This window comes from Nylanderia fulva, unplaced genomic scaffold, assembly GCF_048542155.1.
Source record: "Nylanderia fulva isolate GAGA-0341 unplaced genomic scaffold, ASM4854215v1 Scaffold14, whole genome shotgun sequence".
NCBI classification, from domain to species: Eukaryota; Metazoa; Arthropoda; class Insecta; order Hymenoptera; family Formicidae; genus Nylanderia; species Nylanderia fulva.
This window is the reverse complement of record NW_028189622.1, coordinates 5,488,060-5,505,501: the sequence shown is the minus strand read 5'-3', so window position 1 is coordinate 5,505,501 and position 17,442 is coordinate 5,488,060. Positions and strand designations below refer to the sequence as shown.

General features: G+C 37.0%; 4 protein-coding genes across 10 annotated transcripts in view; 2 read left to right on the top strand and 2 right to left on the bottom strand.

Annotated features, from left to right (window-relative positions):
* The first annotated feature begins 1,420 nt into the window (after positions 1-1,420).
* On the top strand, positions 1,421-9,115 carry LOC114929191 (uncharacterized). The gene is made up of 3 exons (XM_085480239.1): positions 1,421-1,901; positions 3,864-6,016; positions 6,880-9,115. The coding sequence occupies exons 2-3, from the start codon at positions 5,897-5,899 to the stop codon at positions 7,594-7,596; spliced, it is 837 nt and encodes a 278-aa protein (XP_085336365.1). The 5' UTR covers positions 1,421-1,901; positions 3,864-5,896; the 3' UTR covers positions 7,597-9,115.
* Positions 8,135-10,478, bottom strand: LOC114929192 (uncharacterized). The gene is made up of 2 exons (XM_029300635.2): positions 9,410-10,478; positions 8,135-8,977 (listed from the first exon to the last, which is right to left on the bottom strand). The coding sequence occupies exons 1-2, from the start codon at positions 10,172-10,174 to the stop codon at positions 8,663-8,665; spliced, it is 1,080 nt and encodes a 359-aa protein (XP_029156468.1). The 5' UTR covers positions 10,175-10,478; the 3' UTR covers positions 8,135-8,662.
* A 229-nt stretch (positions 10,479-10,707) lies between these two features.
* LOC114929193 (uncharacterized) lies at positions 10,708-12,358 on the bottom strand. Its single transcript, XM_029300637.2, has 4 exons — positions 12,317-12,358; positions 11,435-11,593; positions 11,235-11,363; positions 10,708-11,159 (listed from the first exon to the last, which is right to left on the bottom strand). Exons 1-4 carry the CDS (start codon positions 12,323-12,325, stop codon positions 10,962-10,964), a joined length of 495 nt encoding a protein of 164 aa, XP_029156470.1. The 5' UTR covers positions 12,326-12,358; the 3' UTR covers positions 10,708-10,961.
* A 2,536-nt stretch (positions 12,359-14,894) lies between these two features.
* The window catches only part of LOC114929074 (cytosolic carboxypeptidase 1), a 31,376-nt gene continuing 28,828 nt past the window's right edge, over positions 14,895-17,442 (top strand). Inside the window, exons 1-2 of one of the 7 annotated variants that reach the window (XM_085480236.1) lie at positions 14,896-15,086; positions 16,085-16,697. In XM_085480236.1, the coding sequence (XP_085336362.1) occupies positions 16,369-16,697 (329 nt within the window). In that variant the 5' untranslated portion in view covers positions 14,896-15,086; positions 16,085-16,368. Of the gene's footprint in view, positions 16,741-17,442 lie in introns of all 7 variants that reach the window. The other 6 variants (XM_029300447.2, XM_029300442.2, XM_029300446.2 and 3 more) reach the window with 6 other exon arrangements.

Here is a 17,442-nt window from a genome sequence, read left to right as displayed (position 1 = left end):
GCATAGCAAATATTATCAAACTTGATGTTGAGATACATTTATAAATAATGCTCTTTGAAAATAAATTTTCATATTCAAGATTTTATTAATTATTATTAATAAACGTCTTGGATTTAAAGCTCCTTTTATGCACGAGGAGAAAAAATAAAAAAAGAATACTTTTATGAAATTTATTTCATACTTATGTTTTGTCTCTCTCTTTCTTTCTCTGCTATTAAAAATAAATTATGATAAATAAAACAAAAGAACTTACTCTGAAAATTAATTGTTTAGATAAAAATATACGATACCGAGTCTCTAAAGTAGACAATAAATATGTCAAGGAAGACATTGAGCGGTATATTTAGACTACTTAAGATGTTTTTGCTAAGAATAATTTATTCTCGTGTTATTTGTCAGTCACACACACATACGCGCACGAATCTGACATGTATCATTGCCAAAGCTACGCCCTCCTAATTACTATGCGTTTCTTCAACAAATAAGTAAATATCCGAAGGTCATCTTTGTGCAATAAGAGCAATGAACCTCGCTCGGAGAGAAACGAGCGGCCATTAAGTCGCTCGGATGCATGTTTCGCACGCACGTGTCGTCTCGATCGTTGCACATCCGTTATTTACACCGTCTTCCGTTTATGATGTGCAATGTAACATTATTATAGCTTAAACACGTTATTATTCGATTTTTTTAATACATTTTTTTCGAATTTTTTCTACGTCAATTATCGAACCAGTCATTATATATCGCTTGACATTTCATCAGCTGACAATTACGTATGTGCATATATATAATGCTTGGATTTATCTGCGAATCAGGACGGGTTATAAGTCATGCTATAAATGGATTGTGCAAGTTTCAGTTTTTTATATTCCTCGGATCTAGAATATTCTCGACAAACTTGGATAAATGTAATATGTTTGGAATCCAATGTCTTTAGAGAGAGGTAATTATTTATTAGAAACGAGGGCGAGCGCGAAACATTTTTTTTATATATGTAATATTTAAAAAGGTTTTTTAAAATAAATACTACATTAATTCAAACTTCATATAGATGTGCATGAAAATAATTTTTTCATTTTTCAAATATTTTCTAAATATAAAAAAAAACAAATATTTCATATGGAGAATCATAATGACATTCAAGTATAAGATTTTGACATAGACACAAATCCGAAGAGGCCTTGACCGCAATTACGAGAGACTTGAAATTTCTTTCATGCCTCGTCTATTAATTTTTCTTCCTGCTCACGCGTTATATTAAGCAAAATAATTTATCGCATTTGCATGAGGAAAAAAATGAAATAAAATTTTACGCTCTTATATCAAGCACACGTTTCTTTGTTCGATGTTGACGAGCGCGCGTAAATTCATGCCGTTCTAAATGCCACTCCTTGCCAGTTGGCCAGGCTCTTTGTTCGCTCCTTCATCATTGAGCAAGAGGGCCGAGAAGAAACGAGCGCGCGCGGAAACTCGTCAATGCCATCGGGTTGACGCACACCCGTGTGTAAAGTAACCGGGTGACTTAACGTGGCCTGCCTTCCCGATATTACACGCCGTCGCGTCGGTCTTAAAGGAACCGAAGGAAAGGGAAAGTCCGCCCGGAGACCGGCCGCGAACTTTAACGCTCTCAGTCCACATAAAGCGAGCGCGCGTCTGCTCGCGTCGCGCGCGGACCAGCCGAGTCAGCTGTGTTGATTTATTTTTTTTTTTTTTTGCGAAATAAAAAAGAAACCAAGTGCGTGTGGGTGCATATGCCAAGGAATTATCGTCCATGTCCAGCTCGTGTTTGACGCGTCGAAGATGCGTCGCGACGCGAGAGGATAAAGCGCTTCATCTCAACAGACACCCCTGACGCGATGCAACCTTTTGTAAGGGTCGTGAAGTCGTCGTGATAGCGGAAGGTAGGCTGGAGGTGTGTAAAATCACACTGTCGCACTGTTGATGTCTGATGTTGGCCCCTCAAAGCCGGCTAATCCCGCAATTAATTGCAGTTTCTTCCTCTTTTTTATAAGAATATATATATATATATATAATAAAAAATATATAATTGTAATTATGGCTGTTTTATGGGAAAAAGAATGTGTTAAATAAAATTGGATGCTACTAAGCGCAAAAAAAAAATCTTTAGATTCTTTTTAAACATATTTATTTTTAATTATTTGTGTGTTTTTGATTCACGAATGCTAGGTGCATTGATTGCCACATATCATGAATCCATGTAAATTGCTTTTATTATGCTTGTACAATTGTTCTTACCGCGTGTAATGATATCATTTCTAATTTCCGCCAGGTATATATACAGTCTTATAATAGACTGGAAGCGAGTAAAAGGCGATTTGACGTAAGAGCTTGATGGCAGTAAGAATGCTACTCCGTATCTGTGATGTAATTTCAATATTTATAAACACGCTTTTTCTTAGAAAAAGTTCATGAATTTATGGATGCAGATATACTAGGTTTTATTTTTTTATTTAATGCAATCTTATGATGGCTAACGCAACAATATAATGATTAGAGCAGATATACGATCTATTTTTATTTCTTGATTGTGATTAATATATTATGACGGATAATAATAGATGATAACATTATTAGAGACTAAGGTCTTTTTTTTACTCGATTGCTCTCTAAGTAAAAAAATGCGCATTATCATGATGAGGGCCGAAATGATTATTTATTCAAACATTAATAAGTGCTCCAGTTTTTCTCTGGAGAAGTGGCGCGTTTACGTAAATTTAAGATTAAGCAGACTGCGTAAGGCACTACTTATCTCGTTACGCTTGATCATTGACATTACGTTGCGCATTTAGATTGCGTTATATGATGACGCCGCGTTGAATACTAGTATTATACAGCTGTTATGCAATCGTGAAAATTTCACTTTTCTCGATGCAATACGTCGAGTCAAGCGCATGCGAGTAGCCATCCTTCTTACAATATTGCGTGCACACATCGTAGAGAATGGAATCATTTTTCATATTCAACATTCTCGTCATTCTTCTCTCTCTTTTTCTCGCAGCGCAGTTTTACCTTCTTTGATCTCGCGTTGTTACGTAAGCTTGTACAGCATTCCTATTATGAGATGAATCTACTACTATCTTCGATACAAGGACAATCGTGTAGTTTCGAGAATAACAGAGGGAAAGGAAGGAATATGGAGGTCACGTAAGGAAAGAGCAGACCTCTCTCACGAATCCGTACATGTGATTTTATTGAATTTATTAGTAACATCGTACGATAGCCTCCTCAAGACCAATTATGTTACACTAATGTTATTGACTATTACTTATTTGCGTTGTCAGATTTTGTTGTGAGACGAAAAAATGAAAGAACACAGCAAAATAGATTATTGTTCCGTTTGAAAAAGAGCGCAAGACAGTTTCAGTATTTTTAAACATACATTGTATTGTTACGTAATTATTACAGGTAACTTTGTTGCATAATTAGCAATCGATAAGTACCGTTCTCTCGGGATCGATATATAATCACGCTGTAGTACATCATATCTTCTGCTACTGTTCAATTAGACAACTCGTAATGTTACTAATTTATTTATGCCGCGCAAAATTTACTTTACAAATGTACCTCTCAGGCCGTATAATTAACGCTTTAATAATATGAAACTGTAAACACATCTTGATACATAATTATGTAAGATCGTAAGCATTGCTTATACTTATTATGTCGTAATTTATATATGCATATATTTGACACTATAGCAATGAAAAATGATATTTCGAGAATCAATGTTACATCAGGCTTTTTAATATTAAATTTATTCGAATTCTCGAGGTCGAGTTTTTTTCAACAGAGTGTCCATTATCAAAAAACCACTAAAGAAATTTGTCTTTTTCTCTTTTCAGCCCGCGCACACGCAGAACAATCTACCGATCATGGTCGGGAAGTGTTTTATCTTCTTAAAACCGGATATCTCGGAACACTCACGAGTGCCTTGCTTCCACTCGTACTCTCGTTCGATCTCTTGACCGGCGGAGGATCATAATGCTAGAGCCGGTTTTGGGAACGTTGTCGATCTGGTGGTTGGTGGTGTACGCCAATATTCTGCTGCTACTGTCGCCCTTGGTGCTGCTGCTGATTGTCTTCCTTCCGAATTTCCCGATTTTGCTGCTGCGGAGAATCTGTTACATACCTATCGAGTCGATCTGACCGACCACCACGTCGTACCAGCATAGTTCTGTCATATTTATGATAAAACATACCTTTTATATTATCGCATATACATAGTAATACTGTCGAGAATAATCAAACTAGTATTAGAGCAAACTCGAGCGGGTCTAGACTTAAGTTAGCTCACTTGTATAAGTATTACACGAAGAATGTATGCGCTGATTATTATGATGAAAAATCGTTGTAACATCTGCTAAGTTCCTTCGCTTATTATATTGCGGTTTCGACGTCATAATAATATATGTAGAAACGCATTGTTATTATAGCGCGTTCATTAAACTGCGACTAATATGTGCGAAGCGCGTCATTGTTACACGCTCTGGACCAGTGAACCTGTTTACTTCCACGTGTATGTATGCTAATGTTCAAATGTACCGATTTACCGAACTATAATACGATGTCGCTGAATTCGAATGAAAGACGCTTCTTTTTTTGCCCCACCTGCCGAAAAAGCGCGCGTGGAATTCTGAATTATTCTTATTGCGCGCGTTTTGCGCAAAAATTCTTTCGCAATCGTCGACATTTTGTCGTTCTCCTCTCGCATACTTATTCGACAACAGTAAATACGTAATGGAATATTATATACAAACCAGAGAAATCACAATTACGGAATTTTTTATTTGGAAATACATACACGAGAGCAGAAAGAGCTTTAAGCAGAATTAAATTTCGCCCAAGCGTAAACAATGTTGTATAAAGCTGCAACATAATTAAAATTAATTTCACGATAGGCCGAGACAGATGTAATATTTTTATTCATATTTTGGAACGTTAATTTATATCGTATATATTTTGCTGTGTCTGTTGCATTTTTGTATTTTATATCAATGACAAGTGCACGTAGCATTTATAAATGTCTATAGCTAGATGGTGAATTAAGAAATGAAATATCAAGGCGAACCACTTTGCTTTCCTGGCGAGATTGATGCATTTTATTAACGGATTATAAATTTATAAGTGGCAGAATGCGCGAATAACAGCTGCAAAGGCGAATAATTAATGCATGTCACCTTGTTCACCGATCGAATGCCTCGTCGATAGGATAACAGTTCGAATCCGCGTGTCAGAAATGATTGACAATTACCTATATATATATACAATAAAATATAGGATCTTACTTTTTTGGTTGTACGTCCAAATTTAATCGATAATGATTGAAATTTCATTCTATCTGACATTACATAAATACCGGCATATGTAATACCGTTATAATTGCAACATCTATAAGAGACTACAACTCTGAAAACTTTATTGCCATATAATACGTAATATATATAAAAAAAATATAATTTTAATCTTTCTATATAATTTCTAATAGTAGTGATCAAACATACAAGATTAAAATAACTAATGCGTAAGACACACACATATATATATATATAATTACTGCTTATTGACAATGTTATATAAATACCGCATGTCTAGTCCTCAAAAGTATCGAATCATTCGCTCGTGTCCATAGAATTTGAAAGGTGACACGCAACTTTCCTGGACGTACTTATCCTCCTAAAGAGATCGTGATCATTCACGATGGTTCGATGCACTCGATGCACCGTCGAAGGAGACGCGTCGCAAACCGCTGTCCTTCTACAGTTCTACCGGTGATGTAGGCTGGTCTTCGAAGTTGGACATTATAGTACGGATCGGAGAGTACTTTCGCCAAGAGTCGCCTGTAGTGGGGGAGTCGGGACTTGAACCCTGGAACCCCATGGGCCCATATATACTACGGGCTCATACTGCGCTCTTGCTACTTGTGGTGTCAGCTTCTCCGAGATCCTCGCCGTACACAGGAAAACGCGCAGGAGAGAAGCTGATAACGCGCCGTAAGGTGAGTACAAGCGAGCAGTTCGCTAAGTAACAACTTTGGTGAACGAAGGTGAACGCGAACGTAAACCTTATCAGAGGTAGGAAGCGATACGAAGTGCTGATGATTCACTTGGTGTCGCAATGCCATTCTAAAATCACCGGTTGCTTATTTTTTCAACCTTCTTCACTCGACCATCTACTTCTTGTTTTTCCTGTAAAATTTTATTCTTGAAGCACATTTATAATTCGATTCATACACGTCGAATATAAATCTGCATGTATGTTATTCCTCGCAAAATATTTCTATTATAATGTCGTGCAAAAAAGAGACAGAAGTTGATGAAATATCTATCGTTCGATTTTACACCTTTCACTAAAAATTACCCGCATTCTCGCGTTTGCATTGATGACAAATTTAATGCAACGAGATTTTTTTTAGTTAGATTAAATAGCTAATATAATCGTGGTCTTACAACGTACTATTCTTATAGCCATTACTCTAGGAACTTGAACTTAAAGCATGATAGGAATCCGCTATAACTCGATATCGAGTACACGCCCTATGAACACGAGCAAGATAATATTCTATTCACGCGTGATTTCGGCTCGTTTATATGCACCGTTTTACATGAGATGTTTGCGCAATCTTTCCTGGAACCCATGATAATGTCAGCCATTTTCCTATAGAAACGTGCTCATCTTCCTACCGGAATTGTGCTTCAATTTGCATACTTTCAATTATTTTTTTATTAAAAAAAAGATAATAGAAGACATCGATCAAAGCTATTTCTTTTGTAAAGAAATTCTGATCTCGTCGTAAATTTCTCTTCCTTCCGCTGACATAAAACAATTTTACCAAAAACTAACGGGGAACACTTCTTCCAGATGAAGCTGCTGATCGTGTGCGCGCTCATGACCGTCGCGGTCGCCGGCCCGGGTCTCCTCAGGGTGCCGAAGGTGTACAACGCCGTGATCACGAGCAATCAGAATCTGTCGCCATCGCGGGCGTTTCCGGTGATACAACCGATCGTCCATCGAACTGCCGTAGGTTACGTGCCGCCGTTCTATTACACTCAAATAGCGCCTCATTTCGCTGGACCGGAAGTGGTGCCTTATTCGTCGCTCGGCAAGGTCGCCGATGATAATAAGGTCGCCGGAAACGACCAGGCCTCGTCTTCGACGTCGCGTTTGGCCGAGTCGAGTAGTTTCGGCATCGCCAACGAACGCAACGAAGATCACGCGAAGACATCAAAGGATGACGAGTCGAGGACCGACTCCCTTGAACCCTCGAAGAACTCCTCGAAGAAGAATGAGCAAGTGCCATTGAGCTTCTACCCGAACTACCAATCCCTTTATTACGAGCCGTACATCTATACGTACAATGGCTTTAATCCACATCTCGTACCTGGTACTTATTACGTAGATTACCAGCCTTATGGCTCCCTGGAACCGATTCCGGCGACCACGCCGAGGAATGTCGATTCCGGTCATCTATTACCGAGCTTCCACGACGAGAAGACAGATCAGACGGGAAGCGATAAAGAGAAAATACCGAACGTACCGCCTCCACCTCTTCCGACCTCCGTCCCGAAGAAATCTTGAGCCATGAGTGGTATTCCGTAAACGTAATTAGCTGTGTCAATATTTAGACGACTATCAGTTTTCTTGCTTTTTGATCTTTGTTTTTAAGATAAAGGGGTTTTTGTTATGAAAGAATAATCAATGTGTAATGTCGCGTTGAAGTAAATGTGTAATCAGTGGATATATATTTAGTACATTGGTCACTCTATTCTATTGAACTTTGACTGCAATGTATCTTGAGGTAATCTCAAATCTTTTCTCATGACGCAAGTTGCTCGACAGAGTTGAAGAGTTTTATCTGTGTTAATGCTATCGCATATTAATGTTGAATTAATAATATAATGCTAATAAGATATTTTTATAATTTACATATAAGTATGTATGTTTTACAGAGAGATATAGAGTGAGAAAGGTAGAGAGAGAGAGAATAATTTTAATTTTTTGTGATGTTTTTTACGTACATAATTACTTTGTTCTTTTTATTTGTGCTACGAGATTATTCACTTATTATCATATAAGACCATAAGATTTTAAATCTTAGCGATATTATATACAGCATATCAATATATTTATAAAAAATGCATACTTTTTTATATTAGGAATTTCTTTTGTACGTATAAGATTAAAGTAAAGTAAAATCCTAATTATTAATGACAGTCACTAGTATTTAAATAGGAGTTTTGGAAATAATCGATCAAACTAGCAAGTAATGATCGTTTTTATTAAGTTTCATGACGTTTCGACCATATGATTGTAGTCCTTCTCAAGTGAAAATGAAAAAAAGAATCTGACGATCCTTGGTTGGGATATGTTGTGGCTGTCTCACAATTTCAATTTTACTTTTAATTTTTGACTTATATATTTCTTAATTAAAATTAACATTGTGCATTGCTGTACGATGAGCTAAATTTTACTAATTTATTTCTCACTTGAGAAGGACCATATGATCGAAACGTCGTGAAACTTAATAAAAACGATTATTACAATACTTGCTAGTTTGGTCGATTATTTTCAAAACTCCTATTAAAGTGAAGTATTATTTAACGAGAAATAATGAAGTCTGTTCAACCTCTCGCATTTTTCTCAATTAATTATCGCAATTCTGATCAAATTTCTTGACACCCCAAACCTTTATTATATAGGAAAATCCTTCATTCTTGTAACCCTTTAGCCTAAGTTTCGCATATTCGTGACCACGTCCGCCGGAATCTAACGTGACTATCGCTCTAGTTTCGTTATATCGCAACACCTCCACGCAAGTGATACAAATGGGACCTTGAATGATTACTTCGAACAGGGTGTCGAGATTCGAGGGACCCTTCAATCCTAGAAGCAAGTTATGTTGATAGACAATCTTCCCTTCGCACGTTCCCCAACATTGATAGTCGTCTCCGGTGGAATTCTGGAGAACAAACGCAACCAATTCGCGTGTAACATGTAATATATTTAATATAATAAATTGTTATATATATTATAAATCATTTAGAATTGAAACATTAAAATTAAAATATTGAAAACTTGTGAAAATTCTATATAGAAATAGTGTTACAGAGAGAGAATTTTCTCTTAGAATTTACCCCGGAGAAAATCATGATAATTATGAGACAATATGGTATTGGAAAAATTTTATGAGTTTCTCTGATTAATATTTATCTTAATAAAAATATTAATATCTGCCACAATAAGAAATAAAATATGTTTGATTAATTTTATTATGTACATATTAATATTTTTTATTGTGGTAGGTAAATGATAACTACGATTAAATCATGATTTTCAGGGTAAATTTTAAGAGAAAATTCTCTCCGTGTAAAATTCTTAATATTTAACTTACGTTATGATTTGTGCAATTAGAACTCTGCTCTGTTTCCTGGGTGCAATTTTTAGAGCGTTTGATTTGCGTTTTTGGCGCAAATGTGCCAGACAATGACACGTTGGTGCATGGTGTGGGTGTGACATAATAATCTAACTTTCTCTCAATATTATCGCTGTTTCTCGCTTGCAAATCTGCATCGGATTTGAAATCAAGATTAGTATTCAACGTGATGTTTCGTCGATTATCCGATGGTTCGATCGATATCCTGTTGTTCCTCGATTCGTTGCTGAATATCGGCTCGACTCTTATGTAAGGATAGCGGAGAATCGCGCTATCTCTCGAGTCCTTGCCAGGATACGTCCCGAGACTACGCAGAGTCACGTTTCTCGTCACCGGCCGAAGCTGTGATACAGCATCCCTATGTTTCGATCCCGAGGTGCCCGTTCGATTAGCGTATCTCGCGTTTATCTCACGCTGTCGCGCGTAATATCTCTCCATGACAGCTCTACGTTGCGCGTAATAATCGCTCTCGTTTCTTCGCGCGATGTAATCATTTCTCTTCGTCCTGCTGGAATAATTCAACGGGGTCCCGATTCGATCGGACGATGCACTGTGCGCGAACTCATCCTTGCGATTCTCGTATGTCACTTGTTTTGCGAGCGCCGGTTGGATCCTGGACTGCTGCTGATGTAGAGTCGTGAATCCGCTTCGAGACGATGATACGCTTGCGAGGAAGACGAGTATCGCGACCATCCATAGCGCGGTTCCGCGACAAACGATCATTCTCGTGTCATCGATGTCAATGCAATGCCGGTTTCGACGAGATCGGTGCACTGATGCATCCGCGAATACGGCTCGTCGTCTTTCGCTCTATCGCGAATTCTCGGGGTAAAGAACCTCTCTCGTTCCCTTGCAAAATAAGTCCATTTATCGACGTCAAGTTACTGTCTCGTTACTACCCCGGTTTTTCAGAGCGATATCGAATCATTATTGGACTCTCTATTAATAGCGCGTTCACATTTTCTAACAAACAGGTCTTTACAAGTAATACTACGCGCAAAGAAAAATCGGCAGCGATGGAAATCACGTTTCATTGAAATTCCAAAGTGTCGAAAGATTAATTAGTTTTCAAATGGCGATTCGAGACATGTAAATACATAAATGCGATATGTGGAAATGATGGCAATGAGAATAAAGTAAAATGTATTCAAGTCTTCATTTATTATCCGCATTTTATTCTTGCATATAAAATTTCAAACTTTTTTTTTATTCAAAATAAAAAATTATATATAATTACCATATATAATACATATAATATAATATAATGAAAAATATATATAAACAAATTTTTTTACCGTCTTAGAATGCAATCTTTGCCATCTTTGCAATCTTCGTCACGCAATATAATATAATGTAATATTAATTAATATATATATTTAAAAAAAAAATATATATATATATATATATACAATGTGTGCAAAATAAGGAAGCAAACACGCGAACACTCAATAATTAAACCATTATTCCTTTCACGTTTGTATGTGCTACGTACGTGACGAGGAAAATGATCTCATATCGCTTCCACGGTTATGGAATCGTCATGCTCGCTCGTTTCTGGTTTCTTTGTTTCTGTGGCTGGATCGACTTTTGTATCTAATTTCTCGATTCCGTCGTAATCATTATCATCATCGAAAGGCTCTTGCGTGGATGTTGGTGGAAGTGCTGGAGGAAGCACTCCTGGATGTGATGGTGTTAGCACGGGATAAATCTGAAATGATACAAATTACTGAAAACTAACATTCATATGTATGTTGTAGAGATTTTTTTGTAAAACTATAATGACCGGATTGAATGGAATCTGCAAGTCGTAAATCGACGTTCCGTAGTATAAATTGTAAGCAGGAAGGTAAGAAACTGCTGGTTTACCGCTGACATGAACAGTGTTTGGTATACCTCCTACGTTTGTATAGATCTAAAAAAAAATGTAACGTGGCATGGATGACGTCAATTGTAACATAAATATTTCATACATGTCTGTAGTACATTGTAAACATAATAGGGAGAAGAAGAACGCGTGTCTTGATACTGTGCGTTGATTTCGGGTGTGGAATATATGTCACTGTCGATTATGGTCGACCATAATGGTTTCGATACTGCTGTTCCAAGCACCACAGTGAGGAAAACTACGAACGACGTCAAATTCTGCAAAAAGATTAAAATTGAGAAATAATAGTCTAAATTGCATTAATATATTTTGGATTTCATATTGATATTTTTTTTATGTTTAAATTGATAGAGATGAAGAAAAATATAAAAATACAGAGAAAGCAAACGTATATGAATTCTAATTTTCTTAATTTAATCTATATCGGAGTATATGCATTTTTCTCAATATTTTATTTATGCACTGTTTATCATTTTACGCTTTCCTGACAGCAGAGACAAAGAATATGCGCAGCGCAATAGCTTTTCCAAATAATGTTATTTGCGGTGGATGCTTGTTTCAAAGTTTCACGCGAATTGCATGCGAATGATCGCCAAGATGCAAACAAAATGAAATTACCTTTCGCGAAAACATCACGATGCATACATGATAACAATGTTCTATCAATATACCTATACCGCGGCTGTGCGAGATATAAATAAACTGCGATATATACACATAGGATTTAATCTCTCCTAGCATTATTCGTACAGAGCAATTTTCGTGATAATCAAACTTTCTAATAATAATTAATCCAATAATCCCTTCCATCTCCCAAGTAAAAATAGAATTGCATTATCGTTGAAATAAAAAAGATAAAAAGCAGACGTCTGTCATTCGAATGTCAAAAGTCGACACTGGAAGAAACCAGCAATATGCAGATGAACGAAGAACGACAAAAGAACAATTTCATTCCGAGTGAATCACGTCGGCAGACTCACCCGCATCATCGCTTGTCCGCAGGTTGCCGATAGTCTCAGATCGTATCCGTACTAACTTGAATTTCAGCCCTACCTGCGATTTATATATTCCTGCCCGGAGAGCAAAGTCTTTCCCCACCCTGTCGAACATCATCCGAGGTCTGTTTTTTTTAACCTCTTACGGATATTTGCTCGTTGTATGCTCCTCTGCCGATCATAGTAAAATACGACGTATGGCTATTCTTTTTTTTTTTTTTTACGCGGAACTCGCAGCGCGATTTACAAACGAGAGCGAGAGAAGTGGTCGGCTTCAGTCCAGGCTTCATAAGGACGATAGGAAGCTTGGATGGTCTTTCAACAGATAAATTCCATATCGGGCAAGTCGACGGGATCCAGTGTTTCTAATGAAAAAAATATCTGTCGCGATAATTATAATATCAAATACAAATACGATTTTATATTATACTTTTTGCAAAAGATGTAGTATCATGTAAATTTGTTACCCCGCGTTCTTCTTTTAATTTAACTAATTAATTTGCTTTTTGTTATTATAATATATATTTTAGTTTAGGGGAGACTTGAAGAAATTTTTCATCTGTCTTCGATTTTTTATATCCAAAGAGGAGTCTCTCGATCAGGGCGCTGATTTACGACTTCTTTCGTGTTCGTCCTATCAAGAACTCCGTGTACACAATCGACAAGACTCATAAATGTAAAATCTTGCAAGCACTCATCGCGCAAGTATCGCAGCGATCGATAAAGCACCTTATATATTGATCGCTATGTGATGCTAAACGAAGTCTTTCGCGAAGGGGAAGTCATATAGGAGTACCGTAAAGTAGCCCGTGTACTTTAGATGAGTGAGGTAGCACGAACCGGTTAATATCGACGGTTTCTCGCTTAGATCATGAATAAAGGGCGTGGCCATTGGACCGGATGTCTTGCGACGTAGTTCAATTTGAATTTCTAATGTTCACGTCGGAGTCGCGTCGCCCTTTTTATTGGCTTTTCGCCCGACACGATCTCGATCAACGGTTATTAAAGTCGTGGAAACATGATGTTCGAGCTGCGTAGGTGTATTATCGAAACAGTCACCTTGATGGCGGTCAAAATTTACCGATATTTTTTTTCTCTTGTACTTCCAGACATGTACAATGTCCTTCTAAGAAGTTCTCTGATAATGGAAATAGATAAAAAATTTTTTATATTAATTTTTTCCGAATTTTAGGTTCCAATGTACGTATCGTGTTAGGTATTGACACGTAATTTTTCAAAATTTTTAATATTTTAATATTTTTAATTTTTTCCAGGGTTTTTATTTAGATAATAAAATTTTACGGCGCGATGTTTTTCAATATTTTATATTTTCTAACCGAGGACCATTTCATTAATTTATCTCGATATTTTTGATACACCTTTGCCGTAAGCTAAAAAGAAAAATGATTTAAACGAAAATATCTCCGAACTTTAATGAGGATTGGCGATAACATCGATTTGGAGAAACGTAGAGTGAATATGCGAAAACATAACAACGATATATTTGATGGTTATGACACTGAAAAAAAGAGTTTTATTGTTTTTCGACGAAACAGAGAATTACTGATTAAATAGACCAGAATTCCTTATAATGCAACACGAATCTTGGTTAGCACAAACAACTAATTTATTGTGCAACCAGATTCTTGTTACATTATAAGGAATTCTGGTCGATTTAACCAGCAATTCTCTGTTTCGTCGGAAAACAACGAAAATCCTTTTTCAGTGAACAAATTGTCATTGATCAGAAAAATGGATAATGGATAAAAAGAATGACTATTTGTATCAAACATGCAAAGCATCGATCTAGATGAATTCTTCTCGACGGCTTTAAGTACGTTTTTATTTAAATGACTAAAACCTTTATAAATATTTTTATCTCGTCATGAAAAATTGAGTATTGTTTCATATTTTGTCATTTAGAATATTTTGTTAACCCTAATAATTACTTTATGTCATAAATATTTCTCTAACAGCTTGTCATATAAATGCCAGATTATATCCTTAATTAATGTATTACATACAAGATTAAAAGTTCTAATCTTACTTTATTTTTATTTTCGCATCGTGTAAAAGATATATGATTTATATCTAAATTATTAAATATTTTGCATTCATAGTTTATCGATAAGTTCGAAAATTTATTCATCGCCATCGAGTCATATTAACAAGCAATAGATCTGCAAATATTGGCTTCGCACTTCGACAGAATCATAATTTATACTGGTAATTTGTAATAATTACAGCCGAATTAATTTCTATCTTACATATGGAACAAGGATTATATAACGTTGTAATTTGTATGAAAAATATATAGGTATCGATCATTAACAGATATAGATCTATATATACATGAGATTAAATTATTCCGTGAAAGTTTGGATGATGTGGCATATAATGATTTCAGGATAGCTAAGTTTTTCGCATTATCGACTCTGAGCTCGAAAGCTTGCATCTTGCATCCCGCAGGATGGCGAGAGGAGAATGTGGACCAGTTTGAACCGGAGCGGCCTTTCAGCAATCGATAAAGAACCTCGTGAGTAGTCGACTACCCTCGTGGAACTTCGCACGTTCGCTAATCAATCCGCTTTCGCGCTTATCAACAAGTATACCGCATACAAAATCGGCACGCCGATGCTGTTCGGTTAGTCGTTGTGGGGTTGTCCCGAGGTCATGTAACGTCTGCAGTCAGTGGTGTCAGGATCGTCGACTGCGACGGCACGTTTGCAGGGGATGAAGCCTTGTTGAGAAGCTGGTCAGATCGCGTCACGTTTTATTGGATCCTTCGGCTCTCCCGATCATCTCTCGCTCGACTCTTCGTGCTTCCCATTTAATCGACAGCTTCGATCGCATCGTTGTTCGCGTTAATAAAGCACCGTGCTGTTTCGTGACGAATACCTTCACATGTCGTGACACGAACGTGTCGCACGTGAACAAATACGTGTTAGCGTGACAGTCGGCCACGCGATTTCCTCCTTCGACGAGTCGCTATTTCCTAGGAGAGTCGTCTAATAATTAAGTGAATCATCTCCAACCACCTCTTTTCTCGTGTTGTCTTAATTGCATCGAATAGTCGTACACGTTTTTCACGGCAATTTGACTTTTCATATTGAATTTGATATTTCTGAAAAATTTATTATCCAATTTAGCGATATGCCCTGCCAAATTTGACATTTCTGAAAAATCATTGATATAATCTAGCGATACCTTGGTAGATTTTATTGAGCTATATATGTGTTAATAAATTGTCTCGCACATCACAACAAAAGTCAAGTGTCCGCACATTTTTTACGCTATTTCGGTTACCGAGACGAGCCGGGGATTTTTCTCGAGTCTCAAGAAGCATCGTTTATATATTTTTATAGAGAATCATTAAGCACGTTTGCCTCGTGCGGTTTGTTTTGGATATAATCTTGATTACTTCATCTCTATATAATATTTCTGTCAGACATTTCGCAAAGTGTTCACCTGTTCCTAGTGATTTATTTCAACGTCCTTTTGCATTCTAGCGGAACCAATGACGTTTAGAAAGATTAGATAAAGACGCGGAACATCTTTTTTGGATTTTGGCAAACGAAACGCGATCTCGCGATCTCTGACGATGAAGCAATTATCCGAGATCTCGCGAGATTAAAATCCTGACGTTGCGAAGAGAATTCGAAGCTTAGGCTAGCTCATCCCTTCACAAATAATGCTCTATTTTAAAAACTATATTCCATTTTGAAAATATGCATGTCTCTATCCTTTTTCCAGGAGAAAATTTCAAAACGTTTTATTTTATTATGAAAGCTGCAAGTATTTTTTTCAATAAAATTCAGTTGTGTCGTTTTTCCCGAATTAATAATAAAAAAAAAAAAAGTTCTGCACCGTCAAAACATTGCCAAAATTTTGCATCACGGCGCATCGGTCGATGACGCCGAGGTGCTGGAGGACGCGAGGGTGCTTTCGCGGATGGGAGAAAAGGAGGGCGCGATTTTCGGAAAGCGCGATCGCGTCGCTAAAAATAGACGCGATCCTCGTGTGTGCGTGTGCGCTGGATGCTTTTAAACATAGTTTTGGCAGGCAGAAACGTCAAAGCGCCTCGGAGTGGCAGAGCGCGAGGATCGTTTCGCAAATTTCGGAGAGAAAGAGAGAGCTTTCATTTTATTGTTCCCCGCCGAAACGCGAAAAACCTCTCGAAAGATTCCGAGTTAAATTTCATTCCTGTCTCAAGACAGTCGCGAAATATCGAGTTTCACTCCGATAAATTGAAAGGCAAAAAAAAAATGAAAGGTGCATCGGAGAAGTTTGACAAGGAAAATCAACGGCCGATGGTGACGGTGCAGCCGGTCGACGAGAATGCAGCCGAAGACGTGCAGCAGGAAGAGTAAAGAGCCTATAGAGGACAGAATCGTGTGTTTCGTGTGCATGTGTGTATATGCGTGTATGTACGCCGTTTCTGTCTTTCCGCGTTTCCGGTCGTCGCGATTCGAGATACGGTCTGCTTTCCAACACGTGGTTCCATGCAATATTTCGTTCAAGACATTTACTTCGACGTATATATACTTGCCTGACAATTTGCTAAACTTACATGCAAAGTTGAAGGCTTTTATTTGTTGATATTAATGGCGATCGTTAAAATAAATCTGCTTCAAGAAAGAAACTTTGAAAAAAACTTAAGCGGAAGTTGATTGAGTTTTATTTATTCTAATTATAAAAGATATCTGAATTATATACGCTTTATATTGGCTTAAGTATTTTAAGTGACTTTAGTAAGTATCGTGTAAATCGGTAATAAATCGAGATGATCTCGCACGTGCATATTCGCGTGTATGCGCAGAATTTATCTTATTCGATATTTTTCATGCAAGTTGTATCGGTTTGACATTTCGTCGGCATAGCTATTTATTATTATGCGCTTCAGGCAGTATTTATGTTCCAATTAAGCGGATGGCATTATTGAAATATTGAACATTCGTAATTGTTATGGAGCAGAATTATGAGAGAGAGAGAGAGAGATGTTTATTAATTATTTTGCTTAATAAATTGCAGTCGAAGAAATTTTTTAATTATTACCTGCGAATTCTACGAATTGACTCGATCGCACTGCGGCTTTCCTTGTTAATGCACCG